Source organism: Pseudogymnoascus verrucosus (genome assembly GCF_001662655.1).
Source record: "Pseudogymnoascus verrucosus strain UAMH 10579 unplaced genomic scaffold scaffold_3, whole genome shotgun sequence".
Taxonomy (NCBI): domain Eukaryota; kingdom Fungi; phylum Ascomycota; class Leotiomycetes; order Thelebolales; family Thelebolaceae; genus Pseudogymnoascus; species Pseudogymnoascus verrucosus.
The window spans coordinates 293,136-308,710 of NW_017263654.1; the positions used below are offsets into that span (position 1 = coordinate 293,136).

A 15,575-nucleotide genomic window follows, 5' to 3' on the forward strand; every position below is an offset into this window, starting at 1 on the left:
TTTCATCATTGCATTTCAACATTATGTGATTGCTAGCAATCTTTATCATGATTTCTGATACGTATTGATTATATTGTAGCCAACATCTAAGCTCTCGAGGTACCGATAGTGTAAAAAAACTTCAAAATGGAGGGGTGGAAATGTGTGTAACATTTTTGTCATTTATTAATAATTTTTGTGTAAGTTCAGTCATTTTCGCACTCACACCCCTTAAATGCTACCATATATACAATTCGGAACAAGATCCAACGCTTCCCGCAACTCCCCCACATTTTGGCATGATGCAAACACCATCCGATCCCATCTGACAATCACATATACCACACTCGCGCCAAGATCCTTCTTGATGCGATGTGGGTCGTAGTACAGCGGTGCTGGCCTAGTCAAGTTTGTAGCGAGGGCGGCATCCGTGATCCCAGCCGCCGTATACTCTTCTGCGTCAAGGATGCGCACGCATGGCGTACTTCTGTTTAGTACCTTAAGATCCGGTGAATCTACCGGCACGCTCCCAAACTGGTTGTCGACCACGTACGTGGTTTCTGCGGTGTTCAGAATAGTGCCATTTTCAATCTGACGCGAGACGCTTTTGATGTTGCCCACTGCGAGAGGAAGCTGGTCAGGTGAATCGAGTAGAGCCACTATTTGGAAACAGCCTTTCTTTTCAGATCTGAATATGGCGTCATCGGTAAACATTGGAGTGGACGGCGCGGGCCCGTCAATTGGGGCACAGAAAACTTGAGGGAACGACTTCCCACCACCGAACTGAGGCAGGAACGGCATGCCTGCAGCCCATTCGTACTTCGTCATGCCTTGGGCTCTTGGACCTTGCTCTAAGGACCTCTTCCACGAAGGCACGAGCTGGACGGCCCACAGATACAAATTTCGGAAGAGTGCTTTGATGCGGGATGGCTCGTTGCAGTAGTTTCCGTTCGCAATAGTTGCAGCCAAGGATCGCTCGAGTTGCTGCTTGCGCTCCAAGTACCAGCCTCGGAAGAGGAAATCATAGTCTTTGCAGGATGGGCTGGTAGCGACACGGAGTCGCCAAGCAAGGGATATGGCATCTCGAAATCCGGATGCGATGCCTTGTCCTCCAACTGTAGCGGTTAGAAGATAATTCGACCATGGATCATAATATTATTGCTTACAAGGTGGGAAGACGTGAGCCGCGTCACCGCAAAGAACTACACGTCCTAAAGACCAACGATTGCAGCTTCTTGCGGAGAACGTAAACGGGCGAGACCTAATGTATTCTATACAATCTTCTGGCCAAGACACATCTTTGGAAAGGCTGTTCTATAATCAGCATAGAGAAAGGTAAAATGTTGGTTACGGGCCTGCATACCCATATTTCTTGCCTGGATGCCGTAGGTAGGGTAGGATTATCTTCTTCGTCTCGTCTTGTGTTGACATCTGGTTGCCATCCTCTCCATCTTTTACGACAAATTCGAAGCGCCAAAGACGATCTTCCGCTAGTCCAAAACGACCACAAACCGCGGGCCTCGCAGGATCGCAAATAAAATTAAAATATGGAGGGAAAAATAAGTCGTATACCTGTTCCGGCGCGTAGCCTAGTTCCCAAAGAGGGAATTCCGGATGGGATTTAAGAGTTGGAAGAGTCAGGCGCCAATTCAGAGCAACCCATTCTGCCTCATAGCGGAAGCTTTCACATATCAGCTAAAATAAAATAAAAACAACCGTAGACACTTACCCGTCACTTCTCTCCATGACAACACCGCGAGGTTCGAGATACTTCTTTCTCGTGTAGCCTGTCTTTCCGTCTGCACCAACAAAAAACTTTGCGCTGACCTTTTGCGTTTGGCCGTTGCCATCCGTGTATTCGACGTGGACGAGATTCTCGTCTTCTGCAATAGCAGTGATTGTCGAATTTGGTCGAAAATCGCAGAACGTCGTGTTCATGGCGAGCCTCAAATGCTTCTCCAAGATTGGTTGTTTGTGAGACATGAATCCAACATGGCCGGTGCCCCCTGTAATCTGTCCCGATGGTCAGAACAACCTGACGAAAATGTTCGGGTAGGAGTGTCTCACAGAATTCTCATTGAACTGCAGGAATGGCTTGCACGTGAGACCGTTTCCTCCATTAATAAACCGAAATAATCCGAGAGCTTTAAATTGGGTTAGCGCTGCAAACCAGAAAACGCATCGTTCTATAGTCCGCATCGTGCTTTAGAGCCAACCTACATTGACCGACTTCTCGGAATAGCTCCTCATACTTTCCTACGCCCTGAACGCATCGAATGCCATCCTCATCCAGAACAATGCCCCTAGGATCCGACGTGATAGCAGACTCTTTCTCTAAGATAAGATGCTTCACACCCAGCCGTCCCAAATTAGCTGAGAGCAGTGCACCTGTTGGACCACATCCGCAAATGATCACCTCGAACTCTTCAGTGGCTGTGAAGGAGGGCATGTTCAGGGATCGTACTGATGGGATTGACAGGTTCTACAAGACTGTCAACTGGCGTGTTGGTAGCGCAGGCCAGATGAAGAGGAGAGAAGACCGTCAATGTTCTTGTATAATTATTCAAGATAAGGGGATAAAATGAATAGAACACCTCGAGGGCACGAATAACGGCCCCAAACTTTCTATAAGAATGATATCGGAAATAGAAACGTACGACCCGAGTCTGATAGCCTAACGAGGCCATCTTTGACTTTCAGATGCAGGTCGAGCGGCGGGGACGATATCGCGTAGAGGAGGGTCCCACGACATAGCAAACACCAGACATTAGATACCGCATAGGAGGGGCAAGTGCGGGGAATAAAATTATTAACAAGCGGGTGGTTTCGAGGGTGATAGACTTTGTAAAAGCGTCTCCACCATCATCGGTTACTTTTTGCAAAATGTAACTGCAGCGAGGGCCACAAGAGGGGCGCTTGTTAGATGGGAGAGCGAATTAAGGAGATGTACACAGTAGTGGGCCCATGATTCCGCGCCATTCTCAAACCTAAGAGTGCGTTATCCCGCCGTCCCACCAAGCTGTTATCTCCACATCCCCAACGTCCCGCGACTTCCCACCCGGTCCCGCAGTCCCAGCAAGTCTTCCGTACACTTGTATTACGGAACCTGACTCCAAGTTTCATGTGGCACCCTTTGGCTCAGACTCAAACTTTTACTCGAGATATTTAGCCCCGTACTTTCTTTTATCTTCGCCTTCTAAGAAAGGGCTTTTGATGGTAGGGATAGACTCTTCTGTCGCTAGCACGAGTGGGAGCCGTAAATAGTCATTAACGAAAAATGAAATATTCTTGTTCGTCCTGCAACGATGAGCATCACAGTCTTCATTCGGGTCTAAAATAGGGGCATTTATCTATTGTACCTATTGTACTTGCTGGACGGTTATAGCAGGATGAAAGAAAGATTAAATACCACACTGGTCACAAATTGGCTTTGGCAGGCTCACCAGCCCATGCCCTGCGTATTAGCTCCCTAATACCCTCCCTTTCAACCTTCCTCGGGTTCCAGTACGGATTAGAAACGGCGATATCGGCCGCCTTGTCTACGTCCTCTTCGTTCATCCCGAATTCCTTCAATCCACGCTTAACCTGCAGACTATCGAGTAAAGCATTCAGGCCCTTTATCGCATCTCCGTCACTATCTGGTAGTGCCCCAGCTAACTGATTCATGACTCCTTGGATTTCTGGGGCGTTGTATGCCAACGCGTGCGGCAGTACTATTGTGTGTGTCTCCGCGTGTGGAAGATTGAACGAGCCACCAAGAGTATGACAGAGCTTGTGATGGAGACTCATGCCAACAGAGCCAAGACAGAGACCGCAGAGCCAGGCGCCATATAGTGCCTTTGTTCTTGATTCAGTGTCGTTTGGTGTCCGTATAATTCGAGGGAGCGAGCAGGCAAGCGCTTTTGTGCCCTCGAGAGCAAGCAGGGTTATAATCGGGTTGCCGTTTTGGGCATACAGAGCCTCCACCGCGTGAGCAATAGCGTTGACACCGCTGGTAGCCGACATAGAAGCTGGGAGCGACATTGTGAGGTCAACGTCATAAATTACAGTCTTGGGAAGGATTTTTTGATCGCTTTTTGTCTTCTTGACTCCGTCAGCAGTTTCGCCAAGGATTGGCGTCATTTCCGAGCCTGCATATGTCGTTGGAATACAGATGTGAGGCAACCCAGTTCGGAAGCTTATTGCCTTTCCGAGGCCAATCGTGCTGCCGCCACCAATGGAGATGATACTATCAGCGGAAACTGATTTTGCATATTCAACTGCTTTTTCTGTGACGTTCGTAGGCGTGTGCATCGTCGCCTCTGTGAATATTCCCGCGATGTTGCCCTTTAGAATTTTCTTCAGCATCTCGGCCTGTGAGGCTTGTTGAGCTGTTGAGAGGAGAAGAGGCGCTTTGAGGGATTGCCGCGAGATTTCGGCGGGGAGTTCTTGGATGGTCCCTTTGCCAAATATGACATGAGCTGGCGAGGCATTGTATATGAAGTTATTAGAGAGGTCCATTTTTGTTGCTGCTGCTCGTCCTGCTATGTTGGTTGGTAGATATCTTGAAAGCATAGCAACACAATGGTTGAAGACAGAAGCCTACGAAATATTTCCATAGCCCTGTCCCTCGGGTATAATAGGGCCCTTAGGATTGTAAAGGGGCTATGTCATTATCCGAAAGGTGAGATGGCCTGCCTTCCGGAGAGGGGAAAAGGGAGGGGTCACACAAAGCCAGGCAATGCCTACTGTGGTGGATTCGTGGCAAAGCCCGTGTCGGCTATCACGTGATACAAGGATGGGACCATCACCACAGATCCCACCCTTCTATCACTAACTACCTGTTCCGCTGTTGATAAACTTTTTCTTGCCATCTAACGCGCCATCTCCCGTTTGCATCCATCTCCCGTTTGCATTGTCCAGGGGGGTACTGTGGTGCTCCTAATGACGTGAAAACAATCGCTACTAGATCTCGCAAAATATCCAGATCTAGTTAGCACCGCGAGGTTGGACAGGGTTGAAGGAGCTAGACGGCATCTTCGGGATCGTTGGCGAGCCTCGTCCAGCCTACCTCGTTGCGGCAAGATACACGAGACGAGCCTCTCGCACTCACCTCGTTATAGTAAGATACACGAGACGAGCCTCTCCTGGCCACCTCGTTGTGGTAAGATACACGAGATGTAGGTCCACGATAGACATGGAATTCTGTGTATATAAAAGAGAGCAAGTCGCCGTCGAGATAATGTTTATTCAGCACCTTCAGCGACGACAGCGAACTAACAACATAAGCCAACGTCTATTATCAGAACTCCTACACCGAACTAGAAATAGACTAGGAAACACAAGCCTTCAACCTTTTTTAAGTCTTTTTTATCACACCTTAGACATCTCTCGACTTGCTTTCAAAATGTCTTCTAACACCCCCACCACCGCCGCTGCCGCTACCACGGCCATGCCCTCAGCAGACTCAAATCCGCGGGTTGTCGTGACGGCGCACGCAGCAGACGGCACATCTATTTTCGGGGCGGATAGCGAGGTGCCGCTGTTCTATCCCTTCGGGCCCGCAATCTCGTCGTTCGCCGTTTTCGACATCCGCGGAACGGTGCCAGTCAATAACCAGGAGGCTACGGGGGAGTACGCGTCAACGATACCACGGTGCCCGCCTGGCGGCGTCATATTCTGCATCACTAACATCCCTGGCAATTTCACAGTGCCGATGCACCGGACGCTGAGCATCGACTATGCCGTAGTCCTTACCGGTGAAATTGTTATTAAGCTCGACAACGGCGATGAGAAGACAGTCCGCACCGGCGAGTACATCATCCAGGGCGGCGCCAACCACCAGTGGATCAACCGCACCGGCGAGACCTGCCGCATCGTGGTCGTCATGGTTAGTGCCGAGAAAGTCAAGTTGGCGGATGGGACGGAGCTAGAGCAGACGGTCTTGAAGAGATAATAGGGCGGTGGACGCAGATTTCTGGATATATTTTTGAGCCTATCTTCAAATTTTCAAATTGTTCAAATAGAGTGGGGGCGGTAAACAGGGTTATATGATGCTCTTGTCGCCTAGTGTAGCTTTCATCCCAGAGTAATCTCGAATCCGTTCAAATACTCCCCACGCACGTTCCTTTTGCTCTGGTGTTGTCACACATGTTCGGCCTTTAACCGTATGTATCGGCCAGAGAAGTAGATACCCGCCGATTCCGCGGCAGCGAGGCGGGCCATCCTTGACGTTATGTGCTTGACCCATGTGATTAACATCTCCGAAAGTCTGGGGAACGGTTGATAGAATTTCGTCTGCAAGCCACTGAATCGTTGAGGTACACTCAGCGATCGTATTAGCCAGCGCCTTTTCTTCCACATCATCTAGGTTCGGGGTCTCTAGCGCGGCCTTTGAGCATTTTAGAAGCTGCCCTAGGAAGATTATGCGCGCTGTTCTGTGGTAGTTCCATTCGTAGGCCATCCAGATATCAGGATGTAGTTGGAGCGTGTCCGTTATACCGCGCGCTGCTGGTTCTAGATCCGGCCTCTCGGACACTGCCAGAATCTGAAACGACCACTCTGATGTCTTCCGCCAGCTGACTGCCGTTTGATCAAGTGAGTACAGTTCCATGATCATGTCGACGATAGTGGACACCGGCAGGCCTCTAGCATTAATAAGGTCTAAGAGCATTCGTGCGCGCTTGCACGTGTCGTTGATTTGGTCCATGTTCTTCTCTAGACATACATAAGGTTCATTATCATTAAGCTGATCGAGCCAGTTTGTCGTCCCTAGAACTGGAGGCATGTTATAGGACAGCTGCTGTTTTTGCTTCACGTATGTTAGCGTAGAAAAAGAAAGGGGCGTTTGGTTGCTTACGATTCTGTGTTGGGCAAGTCGGAAAAGACTCCAGCCTCGTGAGTTGTAAACCATGTCTGGGCCTCGCAAACGGAGGATCTGCGCCATTCCTTGAGCATGTGATCCTTTAGAGGCTAATCCAGGTGTGTATAGAGTCTATGTATATGAGTGGCTGACGATTTCACGATCAATCTTGTGGACTTACCTCAAAGATGTCAAGAATAACTACGGTCATTAGATCATAATCATCTGGGACTTTTCCAGGTGTAGCAGCAAGCGAGTCTCCAAGGGCAGAAAGCGCCATGCCATAGCACTGTAATGCCTTCCTCACAAGTACGTTACTGTCCTGATCTTTCGAAATATCGGCATATGCAGCCGCCCGTATTGCCCATCGTAGAGCGTATCGGCCATTGATGTTGACCTCTTGGAACATGCACGGCAAATGCTCAAGGAACCCAGGAGAAGATGTCTGATTGCATGGGTAAATGACGTACTTGTCCATGAAATTATCAACGGCTTGGTCTTCCACACGAGCCCGCATCCCAGAAGATAGTCCTTTAAGCCAGGGATGAGGGTTCTTGAGGTTGATGCTAGCGGCCTCTCCAGGAGCCAGCGCCGAAGGATCTCCATTCTGGTCGGACACGGAAGACCACCGAGAATCTCCGCCGACTGATCTGCTGCGCTTCTTCACAGGTGGTTGGGAAGAGGCCTGCGAGCTAGGTGATAACAGCAATTGTGACGCTCGTGCATGCTCAATCACTTTGTCAGTCTCGTGCCTGAAGATGATGGAAGCCTCGTCTCGATACCCCTCACAGACTTCATTGCGATTGACACATCGCCGGCATGAGGGCCGGCCCTCGTCGCAGCGAACGCGACGTTGCTTGCAGCGGAGACATCCGCGACTCAGACGTCCCATCGGAATCAAGTTGGCTCATGTGCCAAGGATTCTAGTTCTATGACAGTTCCTTCATTCGAAGTTGAAGGGCCTTTGGTGTGGGTGGGATAAGGTGTGGTTCACTAGGCGTGCGTCTTAGCGTAACGTTAGGTTGTTATATTTAGAGTTTACAGGTACCTTAGCGGTGTTGGATAAATGAAGGGTTATATTAGTCGTTTTAATAGAGGTTTTCTGGTGTTTTTGGTACCTTGAAATCAATGAACCTCCATCTGATGATCCTCCACCCAATGATTCTCCAATAATCACTCACTCGATGACCACTAATCCATTTATGGTGAGTAAATCACGCCTCACAACATCATCGGCCACAGTTAGCAACCACAACTACAAGTTAAACCATAGTGAGGAAACATATGGATATACTAATGCTCGTAGAAGGCGTACTTGGAAATATATTATTATAAAGCTAGCGCCATTCCTGGTCGTGAAGTTGAGAGCGAGCTAATCGTCGTCGTAGTTAGTGCACATACAGTTCTATATACCAGAGTTTATACTTCCTTATAGTATAAATTCTTGATCTTAGACCCAATGCCCCGTTTATAAGCTTCGCTCTCCTCATTTTTATCAGTGGAAGGCGCTGGCGCTGGCACCTCCAATAGCTCTCCATCCAATCCTGTATTTGTGACCGCGTTCTGTTGTTTGCCAAGGTAGTAATCTGGTGAAGCAATTCATTGATATTAGCTAGCGGCCAGACAAAATTTAAGAAATAAGAGGCAGAGAGGAGCTGTGGTATACTCACTTGGCATTAAGCAAGAAAAGATGACGGGAATGACGCTCAGCACGCAGACCGTAGTGAGGATGAGGCCATTGGTACGTGTGTATGCGGCCACCGCACCCTGACGAACCGGATCCTCCCAGCCATACTCTGTTCGTAGCACAGAGATGGAGCCATAGATCTTCCTCAGTGTCGAGTCTGGCGTCCCTACTGGACACTCCTCGCGCATGTACCTGAGCATGTGCTTTGTCCATATTGTCGTTGAAATAGTATATCCGACTGAGTTGCCAATAGTGGCGCACAATGACGCGATGGCGATAGCACTTGCTAAATCTTTATGTGGCACTGAGGCCTGCGCACCGAGACGAGCACCAAAGACGCTCACGGAGCCTATGCCGAGCAGGATTTGTGATATAGCTAAGGCAGCTGTTGACTGTGTGCTGCGCATGTTTGAGCCCATGCTGATGGAATATCCGATCAATTTGATCACCCCTCCGAATACCATCATTGTCTTGTAACGGTGGGTGAGACGCTGGATGACCCCAGCAATGGGCCCCACGAAGGAAATCGTCAGGGTTGTGATACCTAGGAAGATTGTCCATGCATAATTAGACCACTCTTTAATGATATACAGATACGACGAGAGATAGTTCTCATTACAACCTGATGCCATCAGGTTGAAGACGTCGACTATGACAGCGTACATGAAGGCCTTGTTGTGTAGAATGGCTCTTGTCATGACTGGCTTGGGTGCAATGTAGACTTCGAAGAGACTAAAGAGTATGAGGATTACAAAACCACAGATAATCATAGCAATCATACTTGCATTTTCCCAACCTCCGTTGGCTGACTGCGCAAGATTGAGAGGGAGAAGGATTAGGGACCAGGAAAAACCAAGTAGGATGATTCCTGCTAGGTCAATGTCGATAATACCCTGCCAGGCAACGTGGAGATATGTTGCAGGACCTTTAAGATTACCGCAACTTTTTTCCGTGGCCATAGGGTTGGCCATGCTGACCATCCCAAGCTTGTATGCTTTTCTCTGCATCCCATATAGCGTCCAAATAGCGGGAATCATTAGGACTGGCATCATGATAGCAAACATGCCTAAGCCCCACCTCCACTTTTCGGGGATGAACGCATCAGAGATGAAGCCGTTTATGAATGTGGTAATAATAAAAGGAGCAAGCAATAGGCCATTCCAAAACACTCTCCACTGCAGGGACGTCAGATCCGCTACAATGACGTTACCTAGGAAATCCAATCCTGATTTACCGAAGGCCGTGAAGCAGATGCCTATAGTGTAGGCGGCGATGTTGTCACACGTGGCTGCCACGACAAAACCGATGACATAGAACACCAAAACCACAACATAGGTAGTCGGCCGCGATGTGATATCTGCAAGTTTGCCAATGAATGGCTTCGAAACCCCACGGATGATAACACTGGCAGTGTTGACAGCGCCGAGCTCTGCGTGGTGGCCAAATGAGGAGGATGCAATCGCATTGAACTGCGTTGTGATACCGAAGTCGAGAGCATAGCCAAACTTAGTCAACCCAATTGAGACTACCAGTGTGATGAGTAGTAGTTTTCCCGATCTGCTCTCTGATAGGACTTTGTTGAATGCTTCGACTTTCCTAACACCTGGATCTGCTAGTATGGTTCCATCCGTGGCGTACAGTTGCTCACTGCTCCCATTGCTACCATCGCGAATTTCCTCTTGTTTTTCAGTGATGTGACAATCCCTACTAGCTGGTCTGCCGTGCTCTGTCGTCCCCGGCTCAATGGCCTCCTTCAACATCTTGCTCGTACGCTCGAACGGCTAGTGGCCAGGAAGTCGATATTGATGATCAGGGTATCGAAATCTCCCAAAACCTGAAGTAAGGGTGGTGTGATGCGGCACTGGAGCTCAAATCGAATAGTGGTGTGAACATGCGGAAAATCTTGCCCACTATGCAGGAAATAGCTTAGTCATATTATTTCTTGGCTGATAGAATTTTAGGTTCTCCTGCACAAGAAATAGACTCTTGCTGCCTTGGAATCAAGTCTAAAGGCAATTCAGACTTAAAAGGCACAATGATGGGGTGTATATGTGACAGGCGGGGTTGTGCTAGTGTCCGAACCGAATGGACATTAACTACCCCTGAAACCATGAGGATGGAGAGACAAGGAGAATTCTAACTTCAAGCAAGACATGATTTTGTTAAGTTGGAAGATTTAGTTTTAAATTGACAGTTATGGGTCCGAAGACTCTATTTCTAAATCACTGTTCCGTTGTGCCGATCCAAAAACCGTGAAGCCATCCAACAGCCCATGGCCAAAATTAATAGCAACGACACAAACCAAATTTCCACCACAATCACTGGAAGCCCAATTTCTTCTCATACTTCTTCCACTTGTTCCCAATTGGCTGAATAAAGGTCGAGCTCCGCGAGCCTTGACCCATCTCCGTCACCCCAGAAGTGAGATAAAGAGGCGTCAACTCCCCATCATCACTAAAGAAAATCTTCGGTCTCTCTCGACGTCGCAGGGTCCGAACGGATCCATCTGTAAAGGTAATCGTTGAGTTATACGCTTCCTGTTGCTTGAAATGCCACGGCCCTGTTAATTCCCTTGCATAGACATGTGCCCCGACCCTTGGCCACTGCTGCCCGTTATGTTCCACGAGGTCAATCATCCAGTGATCAAGTGCATGCCAGTTTCCGCGCTTATCACGCCAGAGAAACGTGTCCTCGGTCCAAGTTGGGCTCCATTCGGTCGTGTTCCACGTTTGAGTGTGGATCAGCTTGTATTCACCATCCCATTTGTCAGATTTGAAAATTGCGTTATCTTCAACTCCCAGGGCAATCTCTCTGGTAGGGTTTTTGCGTGTCCAGAGTGGCCAAGGCGCTGGGTTTGTTGACTGTGGTTCGAGGGAATTCAGAATCATTTTGTGAGGGGTCCAAGGTCCTTTGATGCTGTGTGCGCTTGAGACGGAGATATTATTCGGCCATTGTTTGTACGTAAGACTTTGGCATTTCTCGGCTTTCGGGGCGTCAACACCAATGGTGTATAGGAGATATTTCTGATCCGTGGGACTCCAAATGACGGACGGGTTATGGCGGAAGCTTTTGGTAACCTCATCTGCATAGTGATATGGCCCCTGCGGCCCGGTCCTAGATTCCGCACGCATAATATAAGAACTCGGTCTCCAGCCAGTCAATCCACACCCATCGGCGAATTGCGAGGCGACGAGATGGAACAGTTTGTGGTCCTGTGGATCCTGTAAGATCTGCCCACCCCAGGATGAATTTCCGTACGGACCAAAGTGAAGGGGGTCGACGGCGTCGGTTTGGTTGTAGCCGTTTATTGGGGTGGCAGGGGCAAGATCCAACCTGCCACAGTCATCACCAAACCAGCCCGGATCGCATTTGCAGGCCCCAGGCTTGGGCTTGCTTGCAAAGCTCTTTGTCGGCTTCCGGCTACAGACGCCATTTAAACTGCAGTCTTCGTCGGTTTCGCAGGCTTGGGTGGCTCCGATGACGGCAAGGCCGGCTGCTAAGATATTGGCGATTCGCATGGCGTTAGGTGAGAGGTCACGAATAGAATGGTGGCTGTGAAGACGCAGGTATTCTCTGTCAATTCGGATATTTATTGGGGTCCCTCATACTATCTTTATATAATTCGCATCTGAGAGCATACTGGAAAATGGGAGTCCAGCTCGGTTTAAACCAACACCGAGCTGCAATTATTTAGCTATAGTGGCCGTCTTGACTCTTGGCCATGTTGGCTGAATTTGACCCCAAATATGCCATTGAGTGCGGGGCCCCGTGGGGGATGCCTAGATGTGAGTTCCAAGGCTCCATGAGTACAGCATGAGTGGCATGTCTATTGGCCATTCGGGAGTGAAAGCTTCTGCGGAGAAGTGAACTGCTCCAGCACTAGAGTACGCAGTGCCCCTAAATAGATTAGTTCTCATCCGGTCATTTAAGAAGTTACGAAATGTCGTCACTAGTCGGAAAGATTGGTCGGGTAATTAGATCGGGTTATTAGATTTGGGCGTTAATCGTCGGCAAGCTCCAATGGAGGTCATGGCACAAATTAGCTGGAGTACCCTGACACAAATATCCCACGAATCTAGTCTAATTCATGTCACCTAAGGTAGCTTTCATATAACTGTGGTTATGATGAAGCCAATAGGGAAGTTTACAAGAAAAGCAGAATACATAAAATATACCCCGCAATATAAAGCACTTACCCCGCAAAGTCAAAGCAATGTAAGGCACCACGCCAAGATCCATCAGGTCCCACTCTGGAATTACCTGCCAAACTAAAAAGTAACCCGCTTGGAGACATCACTTCGTCCCAGAATTCGCGTTCTTCCCGACGTATGATTCGGTTTGGCTTTTCTGAGGATTACCTCCTCATACTGAAATAATCATGGATATGAGGAATTCAGCCTTTCCTTCCCCTGGCCAAAGTCATCACCGCACAAATCGACCCCGGGTTCCTCGTGCTTGCGACCGATGCAATGTGTCTCGCACTCGATGTGATGGCGACATGCCCTGGTACGGTTGACTTCACCCCTTTGTCTGCCTTTTGAATCCTTGTCAGTGACTCATTGGTCTTTGCACGAGTAGTGGGCGTTGCGACGGTGAGAAATCATCATAACATCCTACCGGAATTTGAAGTTCAACTGATCTTTAGCCCTCCATCACCCGTGTCGATACAACCGTAAGGTGAAAAAACGTGGACGCAAAACCAATCGAGACAGGAAATACCACGCCTCGCAAGGGTCCGGACAAGAATGCAGAGGAAGCCTTTCCGCATCAGAAACAGAACCCGTTGTATCTGCTGATATAGAATTACTTTCTTCGGCGTCGTCATCTAACGGAGACACGGAGCCAACGCAATCGCATGCAACATTTGGAGCCCCCCAGGAGATAGACAATGTCCACGGGGCACTCTCACTCTCGAATAAACCGCCCGAGCTATATCCCGCCAGTGACCAGGGCAATGACAGTGCCATCGGACAGTCGCAGCCTTTGCACGACCCATCATGGAAAGACTTCATGTCGCCTGTCACCTTCAATGCCTCAACCAGCGCAACTACAAGTCATTTTAGCTCCAGGGGAAGCTTACGTGGCGATACCGAATGCCGCTATCCGTGTCTTTCTGCTCTGATCCCGTTTCTTAAGGGATTTTTAACGGCAGCCGAAACCTGCGACCTTCTGGACACTTACTTCGCTGACTACGGAAACCCCTCGCGCCTTCACTGCCCCTACGTTCTTACTACCGTTATACGAAAGAAATCACTGCTACGTGCGTCAAAACCGCGAAATACATCCCCTGCTCTTCTGGCAACTATGCTCTGGGCCGCTGCTCAAACCGCCGACTGTCAGATTTACCATAAGCCTGGATCCCGCGAGAGGATAGCCAACCGCCTCTATTCCCTTGCGCTATCATACTTGAAACGGCGCGACATGGATAGCTGGCACCGTGTCCATGGTACGTCCACATTCCATCGTACTGTCTGGTTTAACACAGTGCATTGCTGATTAACGTGAAGGTGGGTGGCAGTTAGAAGAAGATAGTATCTTTGACCTTGACGGAAACGAATGGAACAAGCCGCGAAGAACGTTCGAAGCAGGGCCTAGACCAACAGTTGACGATATAGTGACCTTCGCACTTCTCGCGATTGTCACCTCTGGTGGAGAGTTCAAGGCCGACTGTCTCAAATGGTGGAATAAGACGGTTAGCCTAGTTAGGCACCTTGGGTACAACTCTGAATTAGGAATCGCCGGGGATGCTCAATTACACGATGATTCTCTCGCTATGATCGAAAATCAGGAGGAACGGCGAAGAGGTTTCTGGCTCATCTATATCCTAGATAGACACCTTGCTCTATCATATAACCGGCCACTACACCTTCCAGATAGCGAATGCCACGTTCTGCAGCCTCTACCAGATGATATATGGCAGAATGACGATACATTCCTACTAGATGCAATTCCGCACCGCACTTTTGGACCACCTATCACGATATCTGGGACCGGTTTGTTCGACTACTTTCTTCCACTCATGGCCATTCTAGGCGATATTATCGATTTGCGATACCGGCGTCACCACCCGCGCATTGAAATAGATGTTTCCGCCACGCAGAACTGCATCGAGAAGACCCTGGCGAAATGCGAACAGAGCATCATAGAATTTTCTAATGCGAACCCCAGCACCCCTGGCACACCTACCCAAGCATCCCTTGCCAAAAAGGCGAGGCTGGTTATTCCTTACGCTATATATATTATTAAAGTTCTATATATTTTGCTCCATGGGGAGTGGGATGCAATCTCAATGCTAGAGAATGACGGGGACTGGATTAGCTCGTTCAATTTTTCACAGTGTGCATCGAATTCAATTGCAGCAGCCCAGTCCATCACAGACATTCTAGCAGTCGATCCGGATCTTACATATATGCCGTACTTATTCGGGATATATCTTTTTCATGGGAGCTTTGTGATTCTCTTATTCGCAGAACGAATGCCGCAAATCGGGCCCAACGCCTCGGTGGAGCGGGCCTGTGAATTAATTATTCGAGCTCATGAAGTCTCCATCGTGACTCTGAGTACTGAGTTTCAGGTTAGTGGTATTTTTTCTCCATCTTGGATACTGATGTGTTAATATTACCTTAGAAAGCCTTTCGCAAAGCCTTCCGCTCAATTTTATATAGTGTTCGACAGCCGGGTGCGGTTGAGCCAGAGTTTCGGGCTCTGTGCAAGGAAGTTTTATCCAGATATAGATGGACAATGGGACAAAAAGGGCTTTGTCTTTAGTGTCATGAATTGTAAAATAATACACGTACTTATCCGACTAGGGAATTGAATGGGATTGCGGTCCTCTTTTTTTTAATTGTGTAGACGTCACCTTCTCATTGATCCTTCCAAACCAGGCGGCGCTAGCATCGAGCAGAAGTGGTAAAGCGAATGAGCCGAACTTCTCTATTTGTCCGCTCAAATAGACCGAATTCTACATGCTATTCTACTACGACTTGCGGCCAAGTTGGAAATCGACCGTACCAATAGGATAATTTGTTAGAGGCCAAGGCCCCTGACATCTCCATGCTCATGGAGATG

The 15,575-nt window shown here is 48.7% G+C and overlaps 7 protein-coding genes across 7 annotated transcripts; 2 read left to right on the plus strand and 5 right to left on the minus strand.

Moving 5' to 3' along the window:
* Positions 1-132: 132 nt before the first annotated feature.
* On the minus strand, positions 133-2,539 carry VE01_01110 (uncharacterized protein). The gene is made up of 6 exons (XM_018270637.2): positions 2,200-2,539; positions 2,047-2,123; positions 1,709-1,992; positions 1,343-1,660; positions 1,146-1,288; positions 133-1,094 (listed from the first exon to the last, which is right to left on the minus strand). The coding sequence occupies exons 1-6, from the start codon at positions 2,426-2,428 to the stop codon at positions 211-213; spliced, it is 1,935 nt and encodes a 644-aa protein (XP_018134545.1). The 5' UTR covers positions 2,429-2,539; the 3' UTR covers positions 133-210.
* Positions 2,520-5,099, minus strand: VE01_01111 (uncharacterized protein). The gene has a single exon (XM_018270638.2). The coding sequence runs from the start codon at positions 4,531-4,533 to the stop codon at positions 3,397-3,399; it is 1,137 nt and encodes a 378-aa protein (XP_018134546.2). The 5' UTR covers positions 4,534-5,099; the 3' UTR covers positions 2,520-3,396.
* VE01_01112 (uncharacterized protein) lies at positions 4,816-6,074 on the plus strand. The gene has a single exon (XM_018270639.2). The coding sequence runs from the start codon at positions 5,156-5,158 to the stop codon at positions 5,912-5,914; it is 759 nt and encodes a 252-aa protein (XP_018134547.2). The 5' UTR covers positions 4,816-5,155; the 3' UTR covers positions 5,915-6,074.
* On the minus strand, positions 5,337-7,933 carry VE01_01113 (uncharacterized protein). Its single transcript, XM_059463330.1, has 4 exons — positions 7,869-7,933; positions 7,002-7,813; positions 6,818-6,952; positions 5,337-6,769 (listed from the first exon to the last, which is right to left on the minus strand). Exons 2-4 carry the CDS (start codon positions 7,710-7,712, stop codon positions 6,005-6,007), a joined length of 1,611 nt encoding a protein of 536 aa, XP_059320063.1. The 5' UTR covers positions 7,713-7,813; positions 7,869-7,933; the 3' UTR covers positions 5,337-6,004.
* Positions 7,934-8,180: 247 nt separating this feature from the next.
* Positions 8,181-10,376, minus strand: VE01_01114 (uncharacterized protein). Its single transcript, XM_018270641.2, has 2 exons — positions 8,491-10,376; positions 8,181-8,406 (listed from the first exon to the last, which is right to left on the minus strand). The coding sequence occupies exons 1-2, from the start codon at positions 10,265-10,267 to the stop codon at positions 8,240-8,242; spliced, it is 1,944 nt and encodes a 647-aa protein (XP_018134549.1). The 5' UTR covers positions 10,268-10,376; the 3' UTR covers positions 8,181-8,239.
* A 354-nt stretch (positions 10,377-10,730) lies between these two features.
* Positions 10,731-12,025, minus strand: VE01_01115 (uncharacterized protein; the record flags this gene model as incomplete). The annotated part of the gene is made up of 1 exon (XM_018270642.2): positions 10,731-12,025. One exon carries the CDS (start codon positions 12,023-12,025, stop codon positions 10,826-10,828), a length of 1,200 nt encoding a protein of 399 aa, XP_018134550.1. The 3' UTR covers positions 10,731-10,825.
* Positions 12,026-12,793: 768 nt separating this feature from the next.
* On the plus strand, positions 12,794-15,331 carry VE01_01116 (uncharacterized protein). The gene is made up of 4 exons (XM_059463331.1): positions 12,794-13,013; positions 13,086-13,953; positions 14,015-15,081; positions 15,135-15,331. Exons 2-4 carry the CDS (start codon positions 13,518-13,520, stop codon positions 15,273-15,275), a joined length of 1,644 nt encoding a protein of 547 aa, XP_059320064.1. The 5' UTR covers positions 12,794-13,013; positions 13,086-13,517; the 3' UTR covers positions 15,276-15,331.
* The last annotated feature ends 244 nt before the right edge of the window (positions 15,332-15,575 follow it).

Bases quoted from the DNA above. Each gene is read 5' to 3' on its own strand.
- VE01_01116 (XM_059463331.1), top strand. From the start codon at position 13,518: ATGTCGCCTGTCACCTTCAATGCCTCAACCAGCGCAACTACAAGTCAT. The intron at 13,954-14,014 runs GTACGTCCACAT...ATTAACGTGAAG, and splicing joins TAGCTGGCACCGTGTCCATG to GTGGGTGGCAGTTAGAAGAA. The intron at 15,082-15,134 runs GTTAGTGGTATT...ATATTACCTTAG, and splicing joins CTCTGAGTACTGAGTTTCAG to AAAGCCTTTCGCAAAGCCTT.
- VE01_01111 (XM_018270638.2), bottom strand. From the start codon at position 4,533: ATGCTTTCAAGATATCTACCAACCAACATAGCAGGACGAGCAGCAGCA.
- VE01_01112 (XM_018270639.2), top strand. From the start codon at position 5,156: ATGGAATTCTGTGTATATAAAAGAGAGCAAGTCGCCGTCGAGATAATG.
- VE01_01113 (XM_059463330.1), bottom strand. From the start codon at position 7,712: ATGGGACGTCTGAGTCGCGGATGTCTCCGCTGCAAGCAACGTCGCGTT. The intron at 6,953-7,001 runs GTAAGTCCACAA...TCATATACATAG, and splicing joins TTATTCTTGACATCTTTGAG to ACTCTATACACACCTGGATT. The intron at 6,770-6,817 runs GTAAGCAACCAA...ACATACGTGAAG, and splicing joins GACTTGCCCAACACAGAATC to CAAAAACAGCAGCTGTCCTA.
- VE01_01110 (XM_018270637.2), bottom strand. From the start codon at position 2,428: ATGCCCTCCTTCACAGCCACTGAAGAGTTCGAGGTGATCATTTGCGGA. The intron at 2,124-2,199 runs GTAGGTTGGCTC...CCCAATTTAAAG, and splicing joins ATTCCGAGAAGTCGGTCAAT to CTCTCGGATTATTTCGGTTT. The intron at 1,289-1,342 runs GTATGCAGGCCC...ATTATAGAACAG, and splicing joins CATCCAGGCAAGAAATATGG to CCTTTCCAAAGATGTGTCTT.
- VE01_01114 (XM_018270641.2), bottom strand. From the start codon at position 10,267: ATGTTGAAGGAGGCCATTGAGCCGGGGACGACAGAGCACGGCAGACCA. The intron at 8,407-8,490 runs GTGAGTATACCA...TTGCTTCACCAG, and splicing joins CTTTTCTTGCTTAATGCCAA to ATTACTACCTTGGCAAACAA.